The 20,872-nt window shown below is 38.5% G+C and overlaps 1 protein-coding gene across 3 annotated transcripts in view; it reads right to left on the bottom strand.

Annotated features, from left to right (window-relative positions):
• The window catches only part of NQR (ARP protein (REF)), an 86,889-nt gene that overhangs the window by 38,421 nt on the left and 27,596 nt on the right, over positions 1–20,872 (bottom strand). For 2 of the 3 annotated variants that reach the window (XR_016099156.1, XM_088944421.1), the window contains exons 6-11: positions 19,932–20,019; positions 16,360–16,549; positions 14,910–15,036; positions 14,622–14,702; positions 584–685; positions 99–194 (exon numbers count right to left, since the gene is read on the bottom strand). Coding sequence is in view for 2 of the 3 variants with exons in the window: in XM_088944421.1 (XP_088800547.1) it covers positions 99–194; positions 584–685; positions 14,622–14,702; positions 14,910–15,036; positions 16,360–16,549; positions 19,932–20,019 (684 nt within the window). In the remaining variant the exon portion in view is untranslated. The remainder of the gene's footprint in view (positions 1–98; positions 195–583; positions 686–14,621; positions 14,703–14,909; positions 15,037–16,359; positions 16,550–19,931; positions 20,020–20,872) is intronic. The other variant, XM_088944422.1, reaches the window with a different exon arrangement.

Genomic DNA, 20,872 nt, shown 5'->3' with positions numbered 1-20,872 from the left:
TTATAAGTGCACATCATAAACATATGTACCAAGAAAACTTCTAGAATTTATAAGTACCAAGTAAAGCAATATCTGCATAAAATTTTGAAGCAGCAAACCTTTTCTAATGCAATTGATGCTGTAAGTCCTGAAGTAAGCATAGCCACAACCTCTGGATCTGGTCGTGCCACAGCAAGAATGTGTTTTGAAGGAACCTGAAATTGCAGTATCAAGGATACTGAAATTTGTAATAGTTTCTAGTACATCTGTGAGTGTAAAATGAAACCCTGATAAATGTTCTAATACAGGGAAAGTGTGCATATGGGAGTATTTTGGTAAGGCTCAGTTTGGAAAGAGTACAAATACAAATATGTACAGTACAAATACATACAAAATAATACGAAGTACAAGATTTTGTACACTACAATTTTGTATTTCTACTCCTTCTAAACTGAGCCTAAGTTACATAAGGTTGTGCATTTTCAAACCTCATTTACATTAACAAATCACCCTACATTAAGATATCTCAGTCAAAGTAGGTTGGGCTTTTCTACTCTTAAAAGCAGGACTAGCATTGCTAAACAAACTCTGAAAGAAAGTATACCACCAAGAATTCGGCATAGCTTCCATAGGTCATAAGTGCAACTGGACTGCCTATTTTCAAGTTAGAGACTGAATCCCCTATAGCAGCAATTATTCCCACAGCCTGAAAATAAGAATGGTGACAGTAAGTAGCAAATACGTCTAGTATGATCTGGAAGACAGAGAAGAAAACGGCAGAGAAAAGAGAAATGAATTAGGGCAATCAAAGTGGTCTGGCAGCTTCCACTTTGTCTTAATATATGACGGTATCAAACATAAGGTAAAAGGACAAGTATGCCCTCGTTACAAACAGAATAGAACATTATATATAAAAACGCCTCCTAACTGACAACAATGAGTAACATAAATATATTCACCTGAAAATTAGCAATAAAATGACAAGAAATAGAAAATTCCCAAACTAATCTAGTTCCAAAAAACATCAAACTTGGAAGGAATTTTTAGTACATGATGATAATGAAATATGAGAACCTACCAAATGTAAGTTTCTCTTAATTAACTACAATAAATTTCCATTAAATTATTACAAGTATAAAAGGTGTACATGTAGAACCATTACATGGAAGAAAATCTTGAAATTTTCTTACAGATTTCTTTTTGAAGTTTTATACAAATTTCATGCAACTTGGCAGTACAACTTTTACTATTACGGAGACTCCTTGGAACACAATCTTGAGAAATAGTGAATATTGAGAAATATATATGTTGGGTGAAAGTCCATACTTGTACTTTTCTGTTGTATGCTATATTTTTAATTATCTATATGGGGATATTATTGCAATCTTCCTTTTATTTTTACTTTTTGAATGATAACAGGAGTTTCATAAATTATGATTGGCTATATTCTCTAACTAAAACCGGTGTTCCCCTTCTCCTCTTTAGTTTTGTAAGAACGAGGCCACCCATTTGAGTGGGATTCTAGGATATTGTTGTCAGTTGTTTATGTATTCAGGTTTAGTACCATAAGGGTACTGTTGTAATTTCTCCTTTGTTTACATTGTTCGGCTGTACTAGTATAAATAATAATAGATCATTCTTTCGCCCCCTAAGTTCAGAAGGGGCTTTCAGTCCTCTCGGCTCTCCTCTCCTCTCTCCCTCTCTTCTCTCCTCTCATCTCTTCACTTGCTCTTGCTCTTGCTCAACATGGTATCAGAGCAAGTCGTCCAGGCCTAAAGGGTGGTGTCAAGCAAACTTGTTGTTCAATGTCGAGCAGATAGTCTTTTCATCTCCCAGGGCTGTATCCATCGAACTGCTAATCAGTTGTATTCAGTTCGACCCAGAAGTTATAGACTTTTCATCTTCCAGCCCAGAAGTGGTATTCATTGTCTATTCGACTGTAGAGAGGCTATCATTTGAGGTTTGTAGAGGGAGTTCTGGTTTACAGAGAGGCTATAATCTGAAGTTAAAAGAGGTACTGTTCATTTACTGTTCGGCTGCCCTACGGATTGACTGTTTATTGATTGACTGTTCAGCCGATTGATGGACTATTGAGGGACTGTATTTCTTTAACAAAGCAGTTGTATTCAACATTTTTTTTGTATTTCTTTACCCCTTCGATGGACTGTTGATGTCCTAAAGCAGATATTGTATTGATCTCAGTCATTGACTGTTCGGATACCAGACCTGCCGATTAGGGGTGTGGTGAACTTCACCTGTTTTTTCTATTCTGTTGGAGGGTCATATGACCTCTGTACAACTGTAGGTCATACAGACCTGATTGTGTACTGCAACTGCAGTGTTCTTCTCTTGGATTCCTACAAGACCGTAGGTTATACAGACCTGTTCCAGTACTGCAACAGCAGTGTTCAGTCTTTGCTCCCAGTGAAACCGTAGGTCAGAAGGACCTGTTTCTATAATAGCCTTGTATGGAAGTACTCCTTTGGTTGCTTTTTTTTAAAACCAGAAATCATTAGTGAAGATTCAGCCTCATCTGGAGTTTCCTCAATGCTGAATGGAATGGGTGGGAGTGACCTATCCTTTCCTATGGCTGTTGTCCCTCTTGATGGTTTAAATTACCTAGAGTGGTCAAGAGGGATCAAGTTATACATCACTGCAAAGGGGAAGATAGGTTATATTAATGGGAGGATAAAAGAACCATCCTCCGGGAGTGCTGAATATGATAGATGGAATCAGGAGAACAGTATTGTTATGTCCTTGCTCTTGGTTTCCATGCAACCTCAAATCAGGAAGAACTTCATGTGGGCTGAAACTGCAAATGAAATCTGGGAACAAGCAAAGTCTACATATTCAGAATTGAGACACTATGCCAAAATTTATCAACTGCAGGCAGCATCTTCTGACTTAACATCTGCCTGGAAGGAGTTGGATCACTACCAGAGTGTGGATTGGAAGTGTGATGAGGATGCTAAGAAGTACAAACAGATTGTCTCCCAGCAAAGGGTGTTTACATTCTTACATGGTCTGAATCCTATGTATGAATCTATCAGAGTTCAGATTCTCAGCTGTAAGGATCTCCCTTCTGTTCAGGAAGTCTATGCTCTTGTACAATCTGAAGAAAGCATGAGAAATTTGATGAACAGCCCTCGTGGGGATGATGTTGTGTTAGTTGCAAAAGGGGGTGTATCTACTGGTGGGGGATCTTCTTCCCGGAAAGGAGATCTCCAGAAAAAACAGAAGATAAGGAAAAATTGTGGTGCACTCATTGCCAGAAACCCCGACACACCAAAGATACCTGTTTGGATCTTGATGGGAAACCAAAATGGGCTCAAGATCTGACTAAGAAGCAAGGTTCAAAGGTGAATAAGAAGTATGGGCAGCAAAATACAAAGAAACATCACATGGCCAACATGGCTACTCGGGAGCATCAGCCCCCCATTTCTACTATGACTCAGACACATCTCACTGGACCAGACCCGAGGGAGGACATTATGAATTCCTTCCGTGACCATTTAGAGATCTATGGTAGAGCAATTCGTCAGATGGATACTCCTCCCTCAACCTCATTTGCATCTACGTCAGGTAACTCTGCCACTGCTTTCCATGTTGCTTCTCACACCCATGACTCTCCATGGATCATTGATTCTGGAGCATCAAAACATATGACTGGTACGTCCTCTTACTTTCAAACCTATCACCCTCTTTCTGGAAGAGACAAGGTGAGACTAGCCGATGGATCATACTCTTCCGTAGCTGGTCAAGGAACTCTCTCTCTTCCTCTTGGCCTTACCTTCTCTGATGTTCTTCATGTTCCAAACTTTCCCATTAATTTGTTCTCTGTTAGTAGTGTTACTAATTCCTTGAATTACTCAGTGACTTTTTTCCCTTCTCATTGTGTGATTCAGGATCTGGCCTCGGGGAGGACGATTGGTAGGGGTCGTATGGCTGATGGACTTTACGTGCTGGAGAATAAGGCTGGTCTTCATGTTACAGAGTCTATGAGTCAACCCTGTAAGAAAAAAATCTATTTATGGCATTGTCGTCTTGATCATTTGTTTTTGAATCTTTGAAAGTTGTATTCCCAAAATTGTTTAAGTCAATGTCTGTCTCTGACTTTTCTTGTCAAACGTGTCAGTTGAGTAAACATTGTAGAATTCATTTTCTTCAAAGACATAGTAAATCTGAATCTCCATTTCACATTGTTCATTCTGATGTGTGGGGCCCTGTTACTTTACCATCTGAGAGTGGCTACAAGTATTTCATTACCCTCATTGATGATTATTCTAGATTTACGTGGGTATACCTGATGCGAACCAAGGAAGAAGAACCAAAAATCATTCAAGATTTCCAACGGATGGTCTTCACTCAATTTCAAACTGAAATCCAAATTTTCCAATCAGATAATGCAAAAGAATTTTTTCATAGTGACCTCACGGATTTTTTTGCTTCGCATGGTTCCCTTCACCATAGCTCTTGTGCCCGCACACCACAACAAACTGGTGTGGCCGAACGGAAGAACCGACATCTCCTTGAAGTGGCTCGAGGTTTACTACTTCATATGAATGTTCCCAAACGGTTTTGGTTTGAAGTTGTTCTTTGTTCCACTTACCTTATAAACCGTATGCCCTCTCGTCGGTTAGAGTACAAAGCTCCACATCAACTTCTCTTTCCTAAGGCTCCCCTTCTTTCTATTCCTCCTCGTGTCTTTGGTTGTCGGTGTTTTGTCCAAAATCTGTCTCCGACCCGTGGGAAATTGGACTCTCGTGCTATACCTTGCATATTTCTTGGTTATTCCTTCACTCAAAAGGGCTACCGTGTTTTTGATCCTGTTTCTCGTAAATTCTATGTCTCCATGGATGTTTCTTTCTTTGAAGATGAGCCTTTCTATCATGTTTCTCCTCAGGGGGAGTGTAGACATGAGGAGAAACTAGTTCAGCTTCCCTCTCTCCCTGACCCTCCACCTTTTCGTGCTTTTTCTCGTCATCGCAAAGGCCAGCCAAATCCAAGAGCTGTAGAGAATCCGGAAGCTGTACCTCTAGTGCCACCAGACTCCTCGAGGGAGGATCATACTCACTCAGGTATTTTAGCTCCCAATGATGTCCTTGAATCTATTGAAAATGATTCCTCTACTGCTAATGATCTTGACCGTCCTATTGCTCACAGGAAGGGTGTTAGATTGTGCACCACAAAACATCCCATTTCCAACTTTGTCTCCTATGAGAACATTTCACCCTCATTCCGTGCCTTCCTTACCTCTATTGACAGTGTCCCTATCCCTAAGAATGTGGCAGAAGCTCTTTCAGTACCTGAATGGACAAATGCCATTAGGGAAGAAGTTAATGCCCTTCACAAAAATGGCACATGGGAACTTGTTGATCTTCCTATGGGAAAGGTTCCAATTGGATGTAAATGGGTGCTCACAGTCAAGCATAAGGCTGATGGAACAGTGGAAAGGTATAAAGCTCGCTTAGTGGCAAAGGGATTTATTCAAGTGTATGGAGTCGATTATGTAGAAACTTTTACCCCCGCTGCCAAGATGAATTCCATTAGAGTCCTTTTCTCTCTTGCAGCCAATCTGGATTAGGTTTTACACCAACTGGACATCAAGAATGTATTCTTGAATGGAGACCTTGAAGAGGAAGCGTACATGATTCAACCTCCTGGGTTTCTAGCCCAAGGCAATGAACAGAAAGTGTGCAAGTTGAAGAAGTCATTATACGGGCTGAAACAATCACCAAGAGCTTGGTTCAGTAGATTCCATGTGGCAGTTCAGCAGAAAGGATACAGGCAATGTCAACCAGATCACACACTGTTCGTCAAAAAAGGAGAAGGTAAAATTGCTGCTCTAATTGTTTATGTGGATGACATAATTGTTACTGGTGATTGGGAGGATGAAATTCATAAATTGAAAATTTTCCTTGCAACTCAGTTTGAAGTGAAGGATCTAGGACCTGCCAGATACTTCCTTGGAATTGAAGTTGCCCGATCAAAGAAGGGTATCTTCATTTCTCAAAGGAAATACGTCCTAGATTTACTTCAGGACACTGGAAAGATGGGGGTGAAGCCAATTGACTCTCCCATCGACCCCAACCATAAATTAGGTGACAACTGTGGTGAATCACTCAAGGATGTGAAATAGTTTCAGAGGCTTGTAGGGAGATTGTTATACCTTTCTATGACTCGCCCAGACATTGCATATGTTGTTGGTGTCCTCAGTCAATTCATGCATGCTCCTAGGTCTTCTCATCTTGAAGCAGCAGAGAGAATCCTCCGATATTTGAAGAAGTATCTGGGTATTGGTTTGTTGTTTCAAAAGCACGAACATTTGAAAGTTGAAGTTTATACAGATGCAGATTGGGTTGGATCCCAAAGTGACAGAAAGTCTACTAGTGGCTACTGCACCTTTATAGGAGGGAACCTTGTTACATGGAGGAATAAAAAGCAAAATGTGGTAGCTAGATCCAGTGCTGAAGCTGAATATCGTGCTATGGCCCACGGGGTTGCTGAAGGCATGTGGATAAAGAATTTGTTGGGGGAGTTGGGTTTCCCAGTGACCAAACCTATAACTCTATTTTGTGATAACAAAGCAGCTATAAGCATTGCTGCCAATCCGGTGCTACATGATAGAACAAAACACATCGAAGTTGACAAGCATTTTATCAGAGAGAAAGTTATCACAGGCGAAGTGTGTACCCCCTATGTCACTTCTGAGAACCAGCTTACAGACATCTTTACAAAGGGTTTAAACCTTTCCAGATATCATGATCTTTGTGACAAGTTGGGCATGATTAATATCTATGCTCCAACTTGAGGGGGAGTGTTGTCAGTTGTTTATGTATTCAGGTTTAGTACCATAAGGGTACTGTTGTAATTTCTCCTTTGTTTACATTGTTCGGTTGTACTAGTATAAATAATAATAGATCATTCTTTCGCCCCCTAAGTTCAAAAGGGGCTTTCAGTCCTCTCGGCTCTCCTCTCCTCTCTCCCTCTCTTCTCTCCTCTCGTCTCTTCACTTGCTCTTGCTCTTGCTCAACAGATATCAAATGGTGTCTGGAGAAATCTTATCACATTTCAACAACACATTTTGCAGGTTATACAAAACCTTTGGTTGGGATTTCTTCAAATTTCTATTTCACAAAGATGAATGGTGAGGCATTGGAAGATTGTGCACTTGTGCCCGGGCTGTATGTCTGACTTGTGAAGATATTATAATTAGTTAATGTCCTTGATTTATTTTGGGACCTGGGCTTGAGATGGGGTGTTAAAGATAGTGGAACTCTGAATGTCATGGATCTCCTTGAATCCTTAGAAAGTGTCTTCTTGAACCCACATAAGCATGATGCGAGAATCTGGATCCTCGGCTCCTCAGGTTCTCTCTTGCACTTCCTTTCATCCCTTAGTCCTAGCTTCCTTGTCAAGGCCAATTGGGGAGGTCTGGCACCACCTAGGATTAGAGCTTTCTGTTGAGAGATTTATCATGACAAAATCAATACCACTAAAACTTTGCAAAGTAAAAGGCTTTCTTGGTGCTTTTCTCCTCATGTTTGTCCTATGTGTACAGCTAATGGTGAGAATTATTTTCATCTACCTTTACGCCTGCTATTTTGGTGTACTTCTCATTGTTTGGGTGCAGGAGGTTACCTCCCAATGATCTAAAACATTAGTTTGATGCCTCATTCTTTTCCCCATTAAGGAAGAGAGAAATCCTATGTAGGTGTCTTAGAGCTGCAACACTATGGTGAGTATGGGAAGTGTTTTGCAATGGTAAAAAACTGATCTACTTTCATTCCATTGCCAATCGGCATTTTTATACAGTAAGTTGCTGCAATAAATAGAAAACATCTTCCTAAATCAATTCCTATAATTAAGGGACTAACTATTTTAATCCACATATTTAAGGGATTATACTTTTCCACAATCCTAGGAATACATATTCACACAATTCTATTTTTACACAACTACCAAATATAGATGCTAACTACCAAATATGCATCTACACCAGTAACCCCACATTTTCCAACACTCCCCCTCAAGCTGGTGAATAGAGATCTGCCATTCCCAACTTGGCTATAATTCTACGAAAGTCTATACTATTGAGCACTTTAGTAAGTACATCGGCCAGTTGTCCTTTTGTAGATACATAGGGAGTGCAAATCAACTTGCTGTCCAGTTTCTCTTTTATAAAGTGTCGATCAAATTCGATGTGCTTCGTCCTGTCATGTTGAACAGGATTGTGAGCAATATTGATGGCTGACTTGTTGTCACAATATAGTTTCATAGGCTCTTCTCGTGGAATCTTCAAGTCTTCTAAAATTATCTTCAACCAGAGCAATTCACACACTCCTTGTGCCATAGCCCTGAACTCTACCTCTGCACTTGACTGAGCCACTACATTTTTCTTCTTACTCCTCCAAGTGACTCAGTTTCCTCCCAAGAAGGTACAGTAACCATAAGTGGACCGTCTATCTACTGGAGATCCTGCATAATCGGCATTTGTATATGCTTCAAGAGCCAGTCCCCCATTCCTTCTGAATACAATTCCTTTCCCTGGATTGGCTTTCAAATAGTGCAGAATTCGATGAGCAGCTTGTAGATGAACTTCTTTAGGATTATGCATAAAATGACTTATTACACTTACGGCATATGCAATATCCGGCCATGTATGTACAAGATAGATGAGTTTTCCACCTGTCTTTGGAACATCTCCTTGTCTACACTTGCATTCTCGTTGGCTTCTCCAAGTTTATGATTGGGATCTATAGGCGTGGAAGCTGGTTTACATGCCATATTTCTTGTTTCTCTCAAAAGAACAACAACATACTTTTGTTGAGAGATAAAGATGCCTTGTTTAGAATGTGCAACTTCAATTTCGAGAAAATACTTTAGTCTCCCCAAGTCTTTTATCTCAAATTCTTTGGCAAGGCAGCTTTTCAATGCTTCCTTCTCCTTTTTATCATTCCCAGTAACGATTATATTGTCCACATAGACTAATAGAGCAGTAACTCCCCCTGAGGCTGTTTGTTTGATAAACAATGTGTGGTCACCTTGACTTTGCTTGTAACCTGTACTAAGCATCACCTTTGTAAACCTTCCAAACCATGCCCTCAGAGACTGTTTGAGACTGTATAGTGCTTTCTTCAACCTACAAACTTTGTTCCCCTTAATGCCTTCTCCAAAACCCGGTGGAATGTCCATGTATATCTCCTCTTCTATATCACCATGGAGAAACGCATTCTTTACATCAAACTGTTGCAAATCCCAATTATAGTTAGCAACCAAAGACAGCAACACCCTTACTGTATTCATTTTAGCTATTGGGGCGAAAGTCTCCTGATAATCTACCCCATAAGTCTGTGTATATCCCTTGGCTACCAGTCGTGCTTTGTACCTTTCTATTGACCCATCAGATTTTTACTTAATTGCGAACACCCATTTACAACCTACAGCCTTCTTGTTTCTCGGTAGATCCACAACTTCCCAAGTGTTGTTCTTTTCTAGTGCCTCCATTTCCACTCTCATGGCTTTTCTCCACTCCTTATTAGAAAGTGCCTCGGCTAGAGTATTAGGAATTGGAATGGTGTTAAGGCTGGCTAGAAAACTTTTATGGGATTTAGAGAATCTTTGGAACGACAGATTTGGCTAAAGGGTATAATGGGCATTTGGTACATTCTCTGGTTCCTTTTCTCAGGGCAATAGGTAGGTCATACTCATACTCAGACTATGAAGGTACAGGTTCAGATTCTGAACATCCCTCAATTCTAGGATTAGGAGTTGAATCTTGGACTTGCACAAGTTGAGGATCTGGATTTCTTCTCCTAGAGTAAACCTGCATATATCTCACATCATCATGCACATCATTGGTGGGGTTAACAGTGTCTGAATTTGGTTCAATGGTCGGGTTGTTCGACTCTTGTTGAGGCTCGGAAATGTGGGGCTCAGAGGATGTGACTCAGAAAGATGTGATTCTTGACAGTTGGATGACTGTGAGGAGGGTAATACATCTAGGGAGGGTAGATCCGAAGCCTTATCTTCCATTAGTGAGGGCTCCCCCTAAAGATAAGGTTGAGTGAAAAAGGATTGTCCCTCCACAAATGTGACATCGATGGAGGTGTAGAATTTTCTAGTGGCTGGATGATAACATTTATAACCTTTCTGAGTTGGGGAATATCCCAAGAAGACACACCTGATTGCTCGTGGATCTAATTTTCCCTTATTATGGACATGAACAAAGGCAGTGCAACCAAAAATTCTTGGTGTGAGATTATTTGGGGTTCGAATATCAGGGTAGAATTGATAGAGGACTTGTATTGGGCTTCAGTTGTCAAGAAGTTTAAATGGTAGTCTATTTATGGTGTAGGCAGCAGTAAGGACAGCTTCCCCCAATATTGTTCTGGCACTTGATTTTGAAAGAGAAAAGCTCGGGTGGTTTGCAAAAGATGGTCATTTTTTCTCTCAGCTACCCCATTCTGTTGGGGAGTGTTAACACAGGAGGATTCATGCACAATGCCTTCTTTCTGAAAAAATGGGGACAAATTCTGATTAAAATAATCTGTAGCATTATCAGATCGAAACCTTTTAATTCTCACACCAAACTGAGTTTGGACCATGTTATGAAAGTTGGGAAGAATCATACCCACATCAGATTTAAACTTAGGAAGAAAAATCCATGTGACCCTAGTGCAATCATCACTAAAGGTGACAAACCATCTAGAACCAGTAATGTTGGGAATTTGAGAATGGCCCCATATATCCAAATGAATCAAATAAAAAGGAGTTGAAGATCCTTTATTGCTGATTGGGAAAGAAACCCTTTTGTGTTTAGCAAATTCACAAACATCACAATGAAAGGTTTCAACATCAATCCTTTTAAACAAGGAAGCATTGTTTTTAAAACAGAAAATGAAGGATGACCGAAACGAAAGTGATGACGCCAAATTAAATCTTTATTGGAGGTAGATAAGAATGACTCGTGTGTGACATGCATAACAGTGTGAGATGGTTTGTTAGTTGCCTCAAGGTAGTAGAGTCCATCCCTTTCCTTTGCAAGTCCAATCTTCTTCCCCGAAACCTGGTCCTGAAATACACAGTAAGAAGGAAAGAACACAACATTGCAGTTCACATCTTGGGTGAGTTTATGTATAGAGATAAGGCTAGTGGATAACTTAGGAACATGATGCACATTTTTAAGTAATAGGGATGGAGTACTTTGAATATTCCCAATTCCTGCCACTGTGGTGAAAGAACCATCAGCAACAGAAATTTTTCTATTACTAGGACAGGGTGTATAGGTGAGAAAATGTAGTGAAGAGGGTGTCATGTGGTTAGTAGCTCCAGAATCAAAAATTCATTGAAAAACACTAGCCGAGACATGTAATCCTAGAGATAAAGACTCACCCAAGAGAGCAAGAGAGGTAGAACCACTTCCTGGTTTCAAGGATCTCAGGAAACTCCTTAGCCTTTCAATTTCTTCATCATTAAATGGCCCCTGACTTGAGTGTTCTTGTTGCGGGATTGTGGAGACATTATGGGCATGTTGAACTACTTTCAAAACTCCTCGATTTCCCCATTCCCTGCTGGATGTGGGAGGTTTCCCATGAAGTTTCCAGCAGCGATCTTTTGTGTGTCTGGGCTTCTTGCAATAGGTGCACCAGATGTTATCGTTAGAGTCACAGGTGGTTGTGTCACGAGCCAAGTTGTGATTGTTCTCACCCTTTGAACCACTGTAATTTCCTTCCCTTGCCACCATAGCAGAACCTTCGGGATCTTTAGGTTCAATCATGATTCCACGACAGCTTTCCTCAGCTCTGACAAGGGCTATAACTTCATTCAATGGAGGCACTTCTTCTTTGCCGAGAATTTGTATTCGGACCTGATCAAATTCAGCATTCAGTCCGACCAAAAAATCATATACCCTATCTCTTTCAATAAAATTCTTCAAGATCACAGTGTCATCGGGGCACTTCATCTCAAGAACCCGATAATGATCAATCTCATGCCACAAATTTTGCAGCAGATTTGCATACTCTGTAACACTTCTACTCCCTTGTTTGGCCGCCACTGTCTTCACTTTGACCTCATAGACACGAGCAACGTCATGGGCTTTGGAATAGGTTTGTCGGACAACGTCCCAAATAGCCCTTGCAGAGGGAAGAAATATACGTATCGCTAATCTCGGGTGTCATTGAACTCCACAACCATGACATAATCATGGAGTCCTCTTCATCCCAAGCATCAAAATTTGGCTCGCCCAATTTTGGCCCTGTTCCAAGAAGGTGACTAATTTTTCCTTTTCCCTTCAAATAGGTACGCACTAGTTGTGACCACTTCAAATAGTTATGGCCATTCAGTCTATATGTTGCCTGAATATTCTGCAAATCACCGGTGTGAGGATGAAAATCCGTTGCTCCTTCATCGGTTTGGAAGGGAGCACTTGTTGCAGTCACGTCAGACATTGTCAATGGAGGAAGAATAAGGCTAGCGGGAAAGGAGAATAAAGAAGGGGGAAAAGAAACACTGCTGGTTACAGATCAGCACTGAAGGCCAGAAAAACACGAAAAAAACTGGCAATGAAGGCCGAAAAAAAATTCTCAAGGTTAGCAAACCTAGAGCTCTGATACCATGTTTTGCAATGGTAAAAAACTGATCTACTTTCATTCCATTGCCAATCGGCATATTTATACAGTAAGCTGCTGCAATAAATAGAAAACATCTTCCTAAATCAATTCCTATAATTAAGGGACTAACTATTTTAATCCCCATATTTAAGGGATTATACTTTTCCACAATCCTAGGAATACATATTCACACAATTATATTTTTACACAACTACCAAATATAGATGCATTCTATTTTTACACAACTACCAAATATAGATGCTAACTACCAAATATACATATACACCAGTAACCCCACATTTTCCAACAGGAAGAAAAGAATGTCCATACCTTCAATGATAAGGAAATGGACTGAGGACAATCACTGATAATATCTCCACCAAGATGGCACAGTGGGCTAAAACTTTAGACTTGTTTGATGTTTATCCCTTATACAGATGATGACATCAAGGGTATAACTATCTTTTATTGGGCTTTATGGCCTAATTTAGAAGTAGAGTTGATTGAAAATAATGTAAAAAATTCATTTACAAATGTACACATATGTATTTTATACACATACAATTAGAAAAAAATATATATATAATTAAAATGCATTTGTGTATGTATTTGTTTGGGCAGGCTCGGGTTCAGCCAAGCCCAAGGTGGGTTGGGCCGAGCTTGGGCTACCCAAGCCCAGCCCAAGTTCAGGTCATGCCCGAGTTTTCTGGCCCAGGCCCAGACTGCAGCCCAAAAACTTAGGCCCACCTCATGCAAAACATTGAATCGGGTCGGGCTCAAGTTGGGCCCGCCCAAGTTGCAGTCCTATCATTTGGTATCCAGTTCATTAAATACCTTTATTTGATAGAAAAACGAAGAAATCATCCTTTTTGGCAGGTGTCAAAGATAACAACCTCGTTACCAGACGCAAAGCAGTGTAACGGATATCCAATTGGCTGCTTTGCAGTCAAATTTTTCTACGAAGCTATGATGAGAAAAAAGTAAATGAATCACATAGAATTTTCATTATTGTAATGTTTCCAGGAAGCTAAATCAATCACTTCAAATGTAAAATGATGTATATGGAAGCTTCCAGATTTCTGATTTTCCATAGAAGTATTTAACAGATGTAGAACATCAACATGGTCCAGCAACAGTCAAAAAATTATAAAAGAAAAAGTTCCCCTTCAACTGATTAGAGAAGTATCAGAACTTCCTTTCAAAAAAGTGTGAGCTTAAATAACCATGTTATTAATTTGAAGGTCTCTTCTATCTTCTTTGGGTAATGACTCAGGATACAAGTCATAAAGAGCCTAACAGTCTTTGCAAAATTGGTATACAGAGTTATTAATGTTCTTTCAAAGTCCCAGTGACAATATTTTACCTGTTACTTCATTTTTAGAGCACACAAAAGCAACCATAAACATATGTGCACAAGTCATTGGACTTTCTGAAAGGAAATACCAGGAATACCAGTACAATGCTGATGAAAAAATTAAGCCTGGAATATCTGATGAATTCTAATCAACCCTAAATCAAAAGGAATTCAAAATTGCAATGACTATTACGAAGAAGAAATAGACCATGGAATTAAGTCAAAGGAATGGATGTTAGACAATAAAAAGAAAAAGTGAAAGAAGAAAAGTATAAGGATGAAGGAAAAAAACAAAATCCATACAGTTAAACTTATAATAGCATATGGTGGATATATATTCTAGTAACTAAAAGATAACACATACAACCAACTATAACAAGAAAACCATTAGTCAGTTATCCAGCAACAATAATATAGTTGCACTGTTATGGGAACTATGTAATAGATGAAATATCATCCATCATCAATGTGAAAAAAAAAAAAACATTTTCTGAACATGATCAGCTCCATATAATAACAACAATGCAATTCCAGTATATCCTATCACCTCAGAGTCAGTATCAGTAATTGAACAATGTAGTGGATCCATCATCAATGTAAAAAAAGCAAAAATTTTCTGAACATGATTAGCTTCATATAATAATGGCGATGGAATTCCCAGTACATCTTATCACCTCAAAGCCAGCATCAAATGGAAGACGGGAAGCCGGTTCTTTGTCATTGCTCCCAAAATAACGGCCAGAGCTAAAATTAACCTGTTAATCAAATATTCATGTCAGTCAAGCATAAAAAATCTATTAGTTTGAATCGTAAAGTATCATAACAACAGTAAAATATCATTAGTAAATTTTCATACTTCAAATATTACAGCATAATGCAATTATCCACTATTCCAATATTCACATGCAAAATAATAAAAAAAAAATACAAGTCAAAAGAAAAAGAAGTTTCAAGGAACTTACGTCACTGGCATTTACACCTGCATAAATGATCTTAACAAGGACATGACGTGGTTTGATGGGTAATCTCAAGGGTGCACGCACAATGCTAGTTGCAGAACGAAAATTGTGACTCAAGGTGTGAACAATTCTAAAAGGAAAAAGGAACAGAAATATTGTTATCAGAAAAAAAAGTAACCATTGAACTCTTACATTCTTAGCAAATTAAACTGAGAAAATCAGGTTTGTTAACTTGTTCTTCCCTTTTTAAGGTCCACTCCATCTTCTCCTCACCCACTGAGGTTTTTCCAATTAAGACAATCTGAAGAGGGCAAGTCCCTCCAAAGATCAAGGCTTTCTGTTGGGAGGCAAACACTTCAAAATCAACACTATGATAATCTTCAAAGGAGAAGGCCTAACTAGTGTTTATCACCCAACATGTACTTCTTTGTAATAAAAAATGTAAATCTACATACATTTCATTTACTATCTCCAGTCAGTTTGTATCTAGCATGGGGTAGTGGCTCTTTTCATGTTGTTGCAGGTGGACATCTCCAGGAAATGTGGAAAGCTTTGAAGACCTATTTTTTCACACTACCTAAAATAAGTGAGAGAATCATATGGAAATGCACTAGGGTTGCAGTGTTACGAACAGTTTGGAAAGAAACTCAAGAATATTCAAGGCCTAGATAAATGAAGCATTCTTTGAAAATATAACGGGTGGAAGTAACACAATTGGGTAAAGACACTAGATTTATTTGTTTATATCTCTATGAATGAAATCATTAGAGGGTGGCACAATGTGACACACTCATCAGATAACAGAGCAATCATGGCTATGGAATGCAGAGTGTGTAACCCTGATATCATAAAGAAGAATTTTGGTAGGTGTAGTACTATGGAACATCCCAGAAACTCCACTATAGGTGGGGTATTTGAGAACCAACAATGGGGATGTACTAACAGTATTTTTAGGACAAAAAGATCAAAGAGACTCAACAAAGGCAAAGTCGTTGGTAGTATTGTAGGGACTAAGGCTGATCTATTTCTCAACCTCAGAAACATGGTGATGGAAGGTGACTCTAGGGTGATGGCAGGCTAGACGGCTAGGTCAAGGGTAATAACTGAGGTACATGGCAGTACCAGCATGCTATAAGGGAGATAAGATAGTTGGCAAGGGAAATGAGAATAGTTTTATGTGGACTCAGAGATCTGCTAAAATGTTGGGTGATGTGCTAGCAAAACAAGGAGTGACCAAAAATCAGCTATTTTGAGGAGCCACCTCCCACTGGTTGTATGTAATATGTGAAAGGAAGGTTAGGTAGCAATTGCTAGCCTAAAAAATGAAGCACTAGGCACTTCCATGGTTGTAAAACATTCTTTTGTTCATATTTAATAAATTTTTACAGTACCTACCAAAAAAAAAAAATAGACTAAGAAATCTAACTTGAGCAAGAATTAGATATCTACTTACACTTTCTCAAAACTTGAGGGAACTTGAAAACTAAATTGCATAGGGTACGAGAACCTTCTTTTTAAGTTTGAAATATTCACCAAGTACTTTGATTCCTCCATGGGTGTGGGCCAATACTCCATGCCTCTGCGTTTCGTTATCCACAAACAAGAACCAGATTTACTCTCATCTTTTATAAGCTCAAGAGCACCTACAAAAAAAATTCTCAAACACCAACTTACGACAGAGACATCACAATTTTGTTTAAGATTCTTACCAATCAAAAAATAACATGAAAAGCATAAATTATTTTTTCCACCAGAAGACAAAACAAATGAACCAAATTGAAACCATGGTAGATTTGAATTGTTTTTTAATGCTTTTTTTTTGGGGAGGGGGGGATGGGGATAACAAGAAAACATCAATCCATTATAGAGAAAGAGACTAGAGATAAGACATCCATTCTTGAAATTACATTAAAACACCAATTCATTATATATCATCATTGCCAATGTATAGAGTAGCAAAAAATCTTAGACCGAAAAAAAAGATCTCCCAACATTATCAAACTCCATATGAGAAACAACCTCATTCATAATGGGAGGAGATGTCCTCTAGGGTGTCAATGTTCAGATGTGGGATCTTAAGCTCCCTAATGCCCTAGCCATTCATTTAGACCCTGCATTCAAATTTCTTGCATTTTAATATATCAGGAGAAACTTTTTGAAACCCTAAAGTGGGTCCCACCCATTTTCTCATGCCAGTCAAATGCCTTTTCCAAGAATTCCCTTGGAAATTTTCAAAATTTATCTGACTTTTTCTGCAATCAAACTGGATCCTTAGAACATCAGAAGATTGCTGAGTGCTGATTAAGCACTGCTAAACATGAAGGCAAATGAAATACAGCTTTTCATTGTCTCTGTTGATGATATTTTTGTTATAGACAATAGCACTTCAAAAATTCAAATAATCAAAGCCCTTATAGCAAAGGAAATTGATTTTTCTATCAATAACAAAGGATTTGAAATCAATTCCCTACAAAGTGTTTTTATTGGGATAAGGATAGCTTTCTCCAAAAGAAGGATCTTCAGATCCCAAAGTATGTTTTTAGACTTACCAAAGGAGAATAGGAAGTTTTGTGCAAGACCAATTGACACTTTATTTGACCCAAGTCCAAAATTGAGATAAAGGTACTTCCAACAAGGGAAAGTTTTGGAGTTTTGTATGGAGAATTTCATTATTGTCTCTTCTGAAATCAAACAGAACCTATGCAATGAGTATTATTGATGCACTCTTCAGACTATTCACCACAAAATAGCTGAAAGAATCCTAAGGCATCTGAGATCTACCCCTAGAAAGAAAAGGACTTCTTTTTGCCAATCATAGTCATCTGAAGGCAAACACTATACTCGAGTTGTTGGGCAGAGTTAACTGATGATTGTAGACCAACCTCAAGATGTTGCACCTTTGTTTGGAAACATCAGTTTCAAGGGATAAGAAGCAGTCTGTTTTAACTAGAGTGAGTACAGAGGAGTATATAGTGTTTAAGTCATAAAGTTGTATGGGCTGGGCTGTAATTAAGTTTATATCTTTTTGGGCCTAATGGGCCTAAGTTACCCATTTCTTAATCTGTTTATGGTTAGCCCAGCTAATGAAGGGCAACCTTGTAATTTCTCATGTTTTAAGTTACATTTAAATTCCATCCTGGGCTGGACAGAACAAGCCTGCCGCCCCATTTTCTTATTCTCTTCTCCTCTATTCTTCTCTCATTTTCTCCTCTTCCCTTGCTCAAAATACTTCATATATCCATGGCACATGGAATGTCTGAGAACTCTACTACAAAAATTTGGCTGAAATATAACCAACCAAAAGAATCATAGGACTACACATATGGAGGTCAAGTGGTCAACGGGCATTTTTTTCATATGAAAATAGGTAGCTCCTTTATACATTGGTGTACCCTTTGATAAGGCTGGAATTTGGAGATCAGCTAGTTTAGATCATCGCTAAATGAGTTGTCAAGGGACAATTGGGATTCAGTGTGCACAAGCCAGGCATGATAGACATCTATGCCCTGCTTACAAGGGGAATTGAGAAAGGCTACTGTTCTCATAAAAGGATATGGTTGTAAATTCAGTGTATATTTGAATCATCATAATGACGAGGACATATGTACTTGTTTTTCTCTGCTGCTTTAAATAAAAGATGGGACTGAAGTGACATAACTTCAGAGACTCCCCCACCCATAGATAGGTTATACCTAATTACTCGTGAGTAATGTTCTGAAAATCATAATCGAATCGTAAATCATAGAGAAAGTTGAATCAAATCGACTTGTGAATCATATCGTAAATCATAAGATAATTTCTATTTTTACAAATTTGTCAAAAAATTAAGCATAGATAATGCTAAAATGCTAAATATATATGGAAAAGTGGTCTACCCTATTTTTAAGTCTCTCTACCATATCCGTACCTAAACCAATAGAAATTACTACTTATACAACATTAGTGTAAGGGCATGTGCTATGCATGTGTGCAAGGAAAGCATAAAGGTATAAATTGACATTATGCACTCAAATTTAACTTTTATGACCTGCCCCAAAACCAAGTAGAGAACTCAACATATGGTCTTAAATAACATAAATAAATCAATTTCTAGTAAGGTACAAAATGACAAAGTAGAGAAGTAATTCTTAATTAAATTGACTTGAATCACAATGAATCATGGGAATTGCATAAACCATAAGATGTATGAAGCAAATCATAGGATTCAAACAAAAATTGTAAGATTTTTACAGAAAAGGATTGGGACATAAGATTCGAATCAAAACCCTTGGGATTCATGATTCAAATTGTAAATCGTATTGTAATTGCAATATTTTAACAACGTTGCTTATTGGAGACAAAACCCAATTTGAAATTGGTTAGAGATCCACCAACTTTCAAGGATATCGAGACCAGTTCCTCAACCAATCTATTGCAATCTGTGAACACTTCTCAATGGTAAAGCTCGTGGATAATGCCAATCCCATCCCTTGAGTTGGATAGAAATCCCAACTAACTAATTCACACATTTCCTGACTTCTATTAGCACTAAATATGATATGACAACATTACCATCACAAGCCCTGAAGGACTAGACTTGACCAACCAACAGATTTCATACCCATACCATAAATATGTAGAAGGAAATTGGAGTAAAAGAACTAACATCCATCACTAACAAGTTAGTCACAACAATATAATCCACTAAATTTCTGTGTTTCTCAAAAATACCTGGTTGCAAGACATCATTTGAAATAAATCAATCAATAGTCGGTCTAAATTGCATTGTAACCTAATATTATATTTTTTATCAATAACAAAAATGTCATTAATGAATGGAAGAGTATTAGGACATTGATTGCAAAGATACATAGGTATTGATCAAAAGATCACCATCACCATCATCTAAGCCTTGTCCCAACTATATGGGGTTGGCTACATAAACCCTGTTCCATCATTTTGATATGTTCAATAACAATTATATTCAGTTGCAATTAACTGTTTATTAAGGGAAGAATGCATAACTAATTAGCAGTAAGGCAATACCTTTGACAATCATTTCCATGGGCAGAAAACCTCCAATTAAATCAATAAATCTTGAATCCACCTTTGATGCCAGCTCGGTTTGAACAAACTGCATTCAGATAGCAGGTATCCAAATGAGTTACTAGAGCTTTACAGTTGATAAGCAACAGATAGCTGCTTTTTCTTCTTACATGTGACAAAGACAAGAAAAAAAGAACATAGAACATAAATGCATCAATCTAGAAGATCAAAAATTGTGGAAAACACAGAGATAGCCACTTTGAGCCAAAGAAAAAGCCAAAAGTTAGGTCATATCCAATCCACCCCTCCAAACAGATAGTTGGGACCAACATTGGAAAATGACCCTTTTTATAGGTCAACCAAGATGGTTTGGTCATTACAAATGATTGCACCAGTGTGAAGGTGTGAACTGAATTCAGATCTAGAAAAAAACAGATCTAGGGGTGTCAAGAAATAGTTGACCCCCACCCCAAAGAGCCTCTTTTATATTAAAGAGATAAAAAGTATGTACAGTTACAAGAATGCCCTTACAGAGCTGAAAGATAAAAAGAACAAATAAAATAATAAGAACTATGATACTATACAACACTTTTGAGTTTGTGCATAACCGAGAAAAATGCATTTGGAGGCCTTAGGGTCAAATTTGGAATGATGAGGGCCAAGAATCTGAACAAAGCAGGTGCAACCAAAGGTTTTAAGGGGAACAGTAAATAATTCCTCATCTGGGTATAGAAGGGTAAACGGAGGCTTCATGTCAAGAACCTGTGAGGGAACCCGATTAATGAGATACACTACCGTGAGAATAGCATCGCCCCAGAAACGGATAGGCACATTGGAGGTAAACATAATGCTTCTAGCCACCTCCAAAATGTGCCTATTCTTCCTCTCGGCAACCCCATTCTGCTGTGGTGTATAAGGACAAGTGCTCTGGTGAATAACCA

The sequence above is a fragment of the Nelumbo lutea genome, chromosome 5 (assembly GCF_056320005.1).
Source record: "Nelumbo lutea isolate HS-2025 chromosome 5, American lotus-T2T, whole genome shotgun sequence".
NCBI lineage: Eukaryota > Viridiplantae > Streptophyta > Magnoliopsida > Proteales > Nelumbonaceae > Nelumbo > Nelumbo lutea.
Note: the sequence above shows the minus strand (reverse complement) of the source record. Positions and strands in the feature narration are given on the sequence as shown.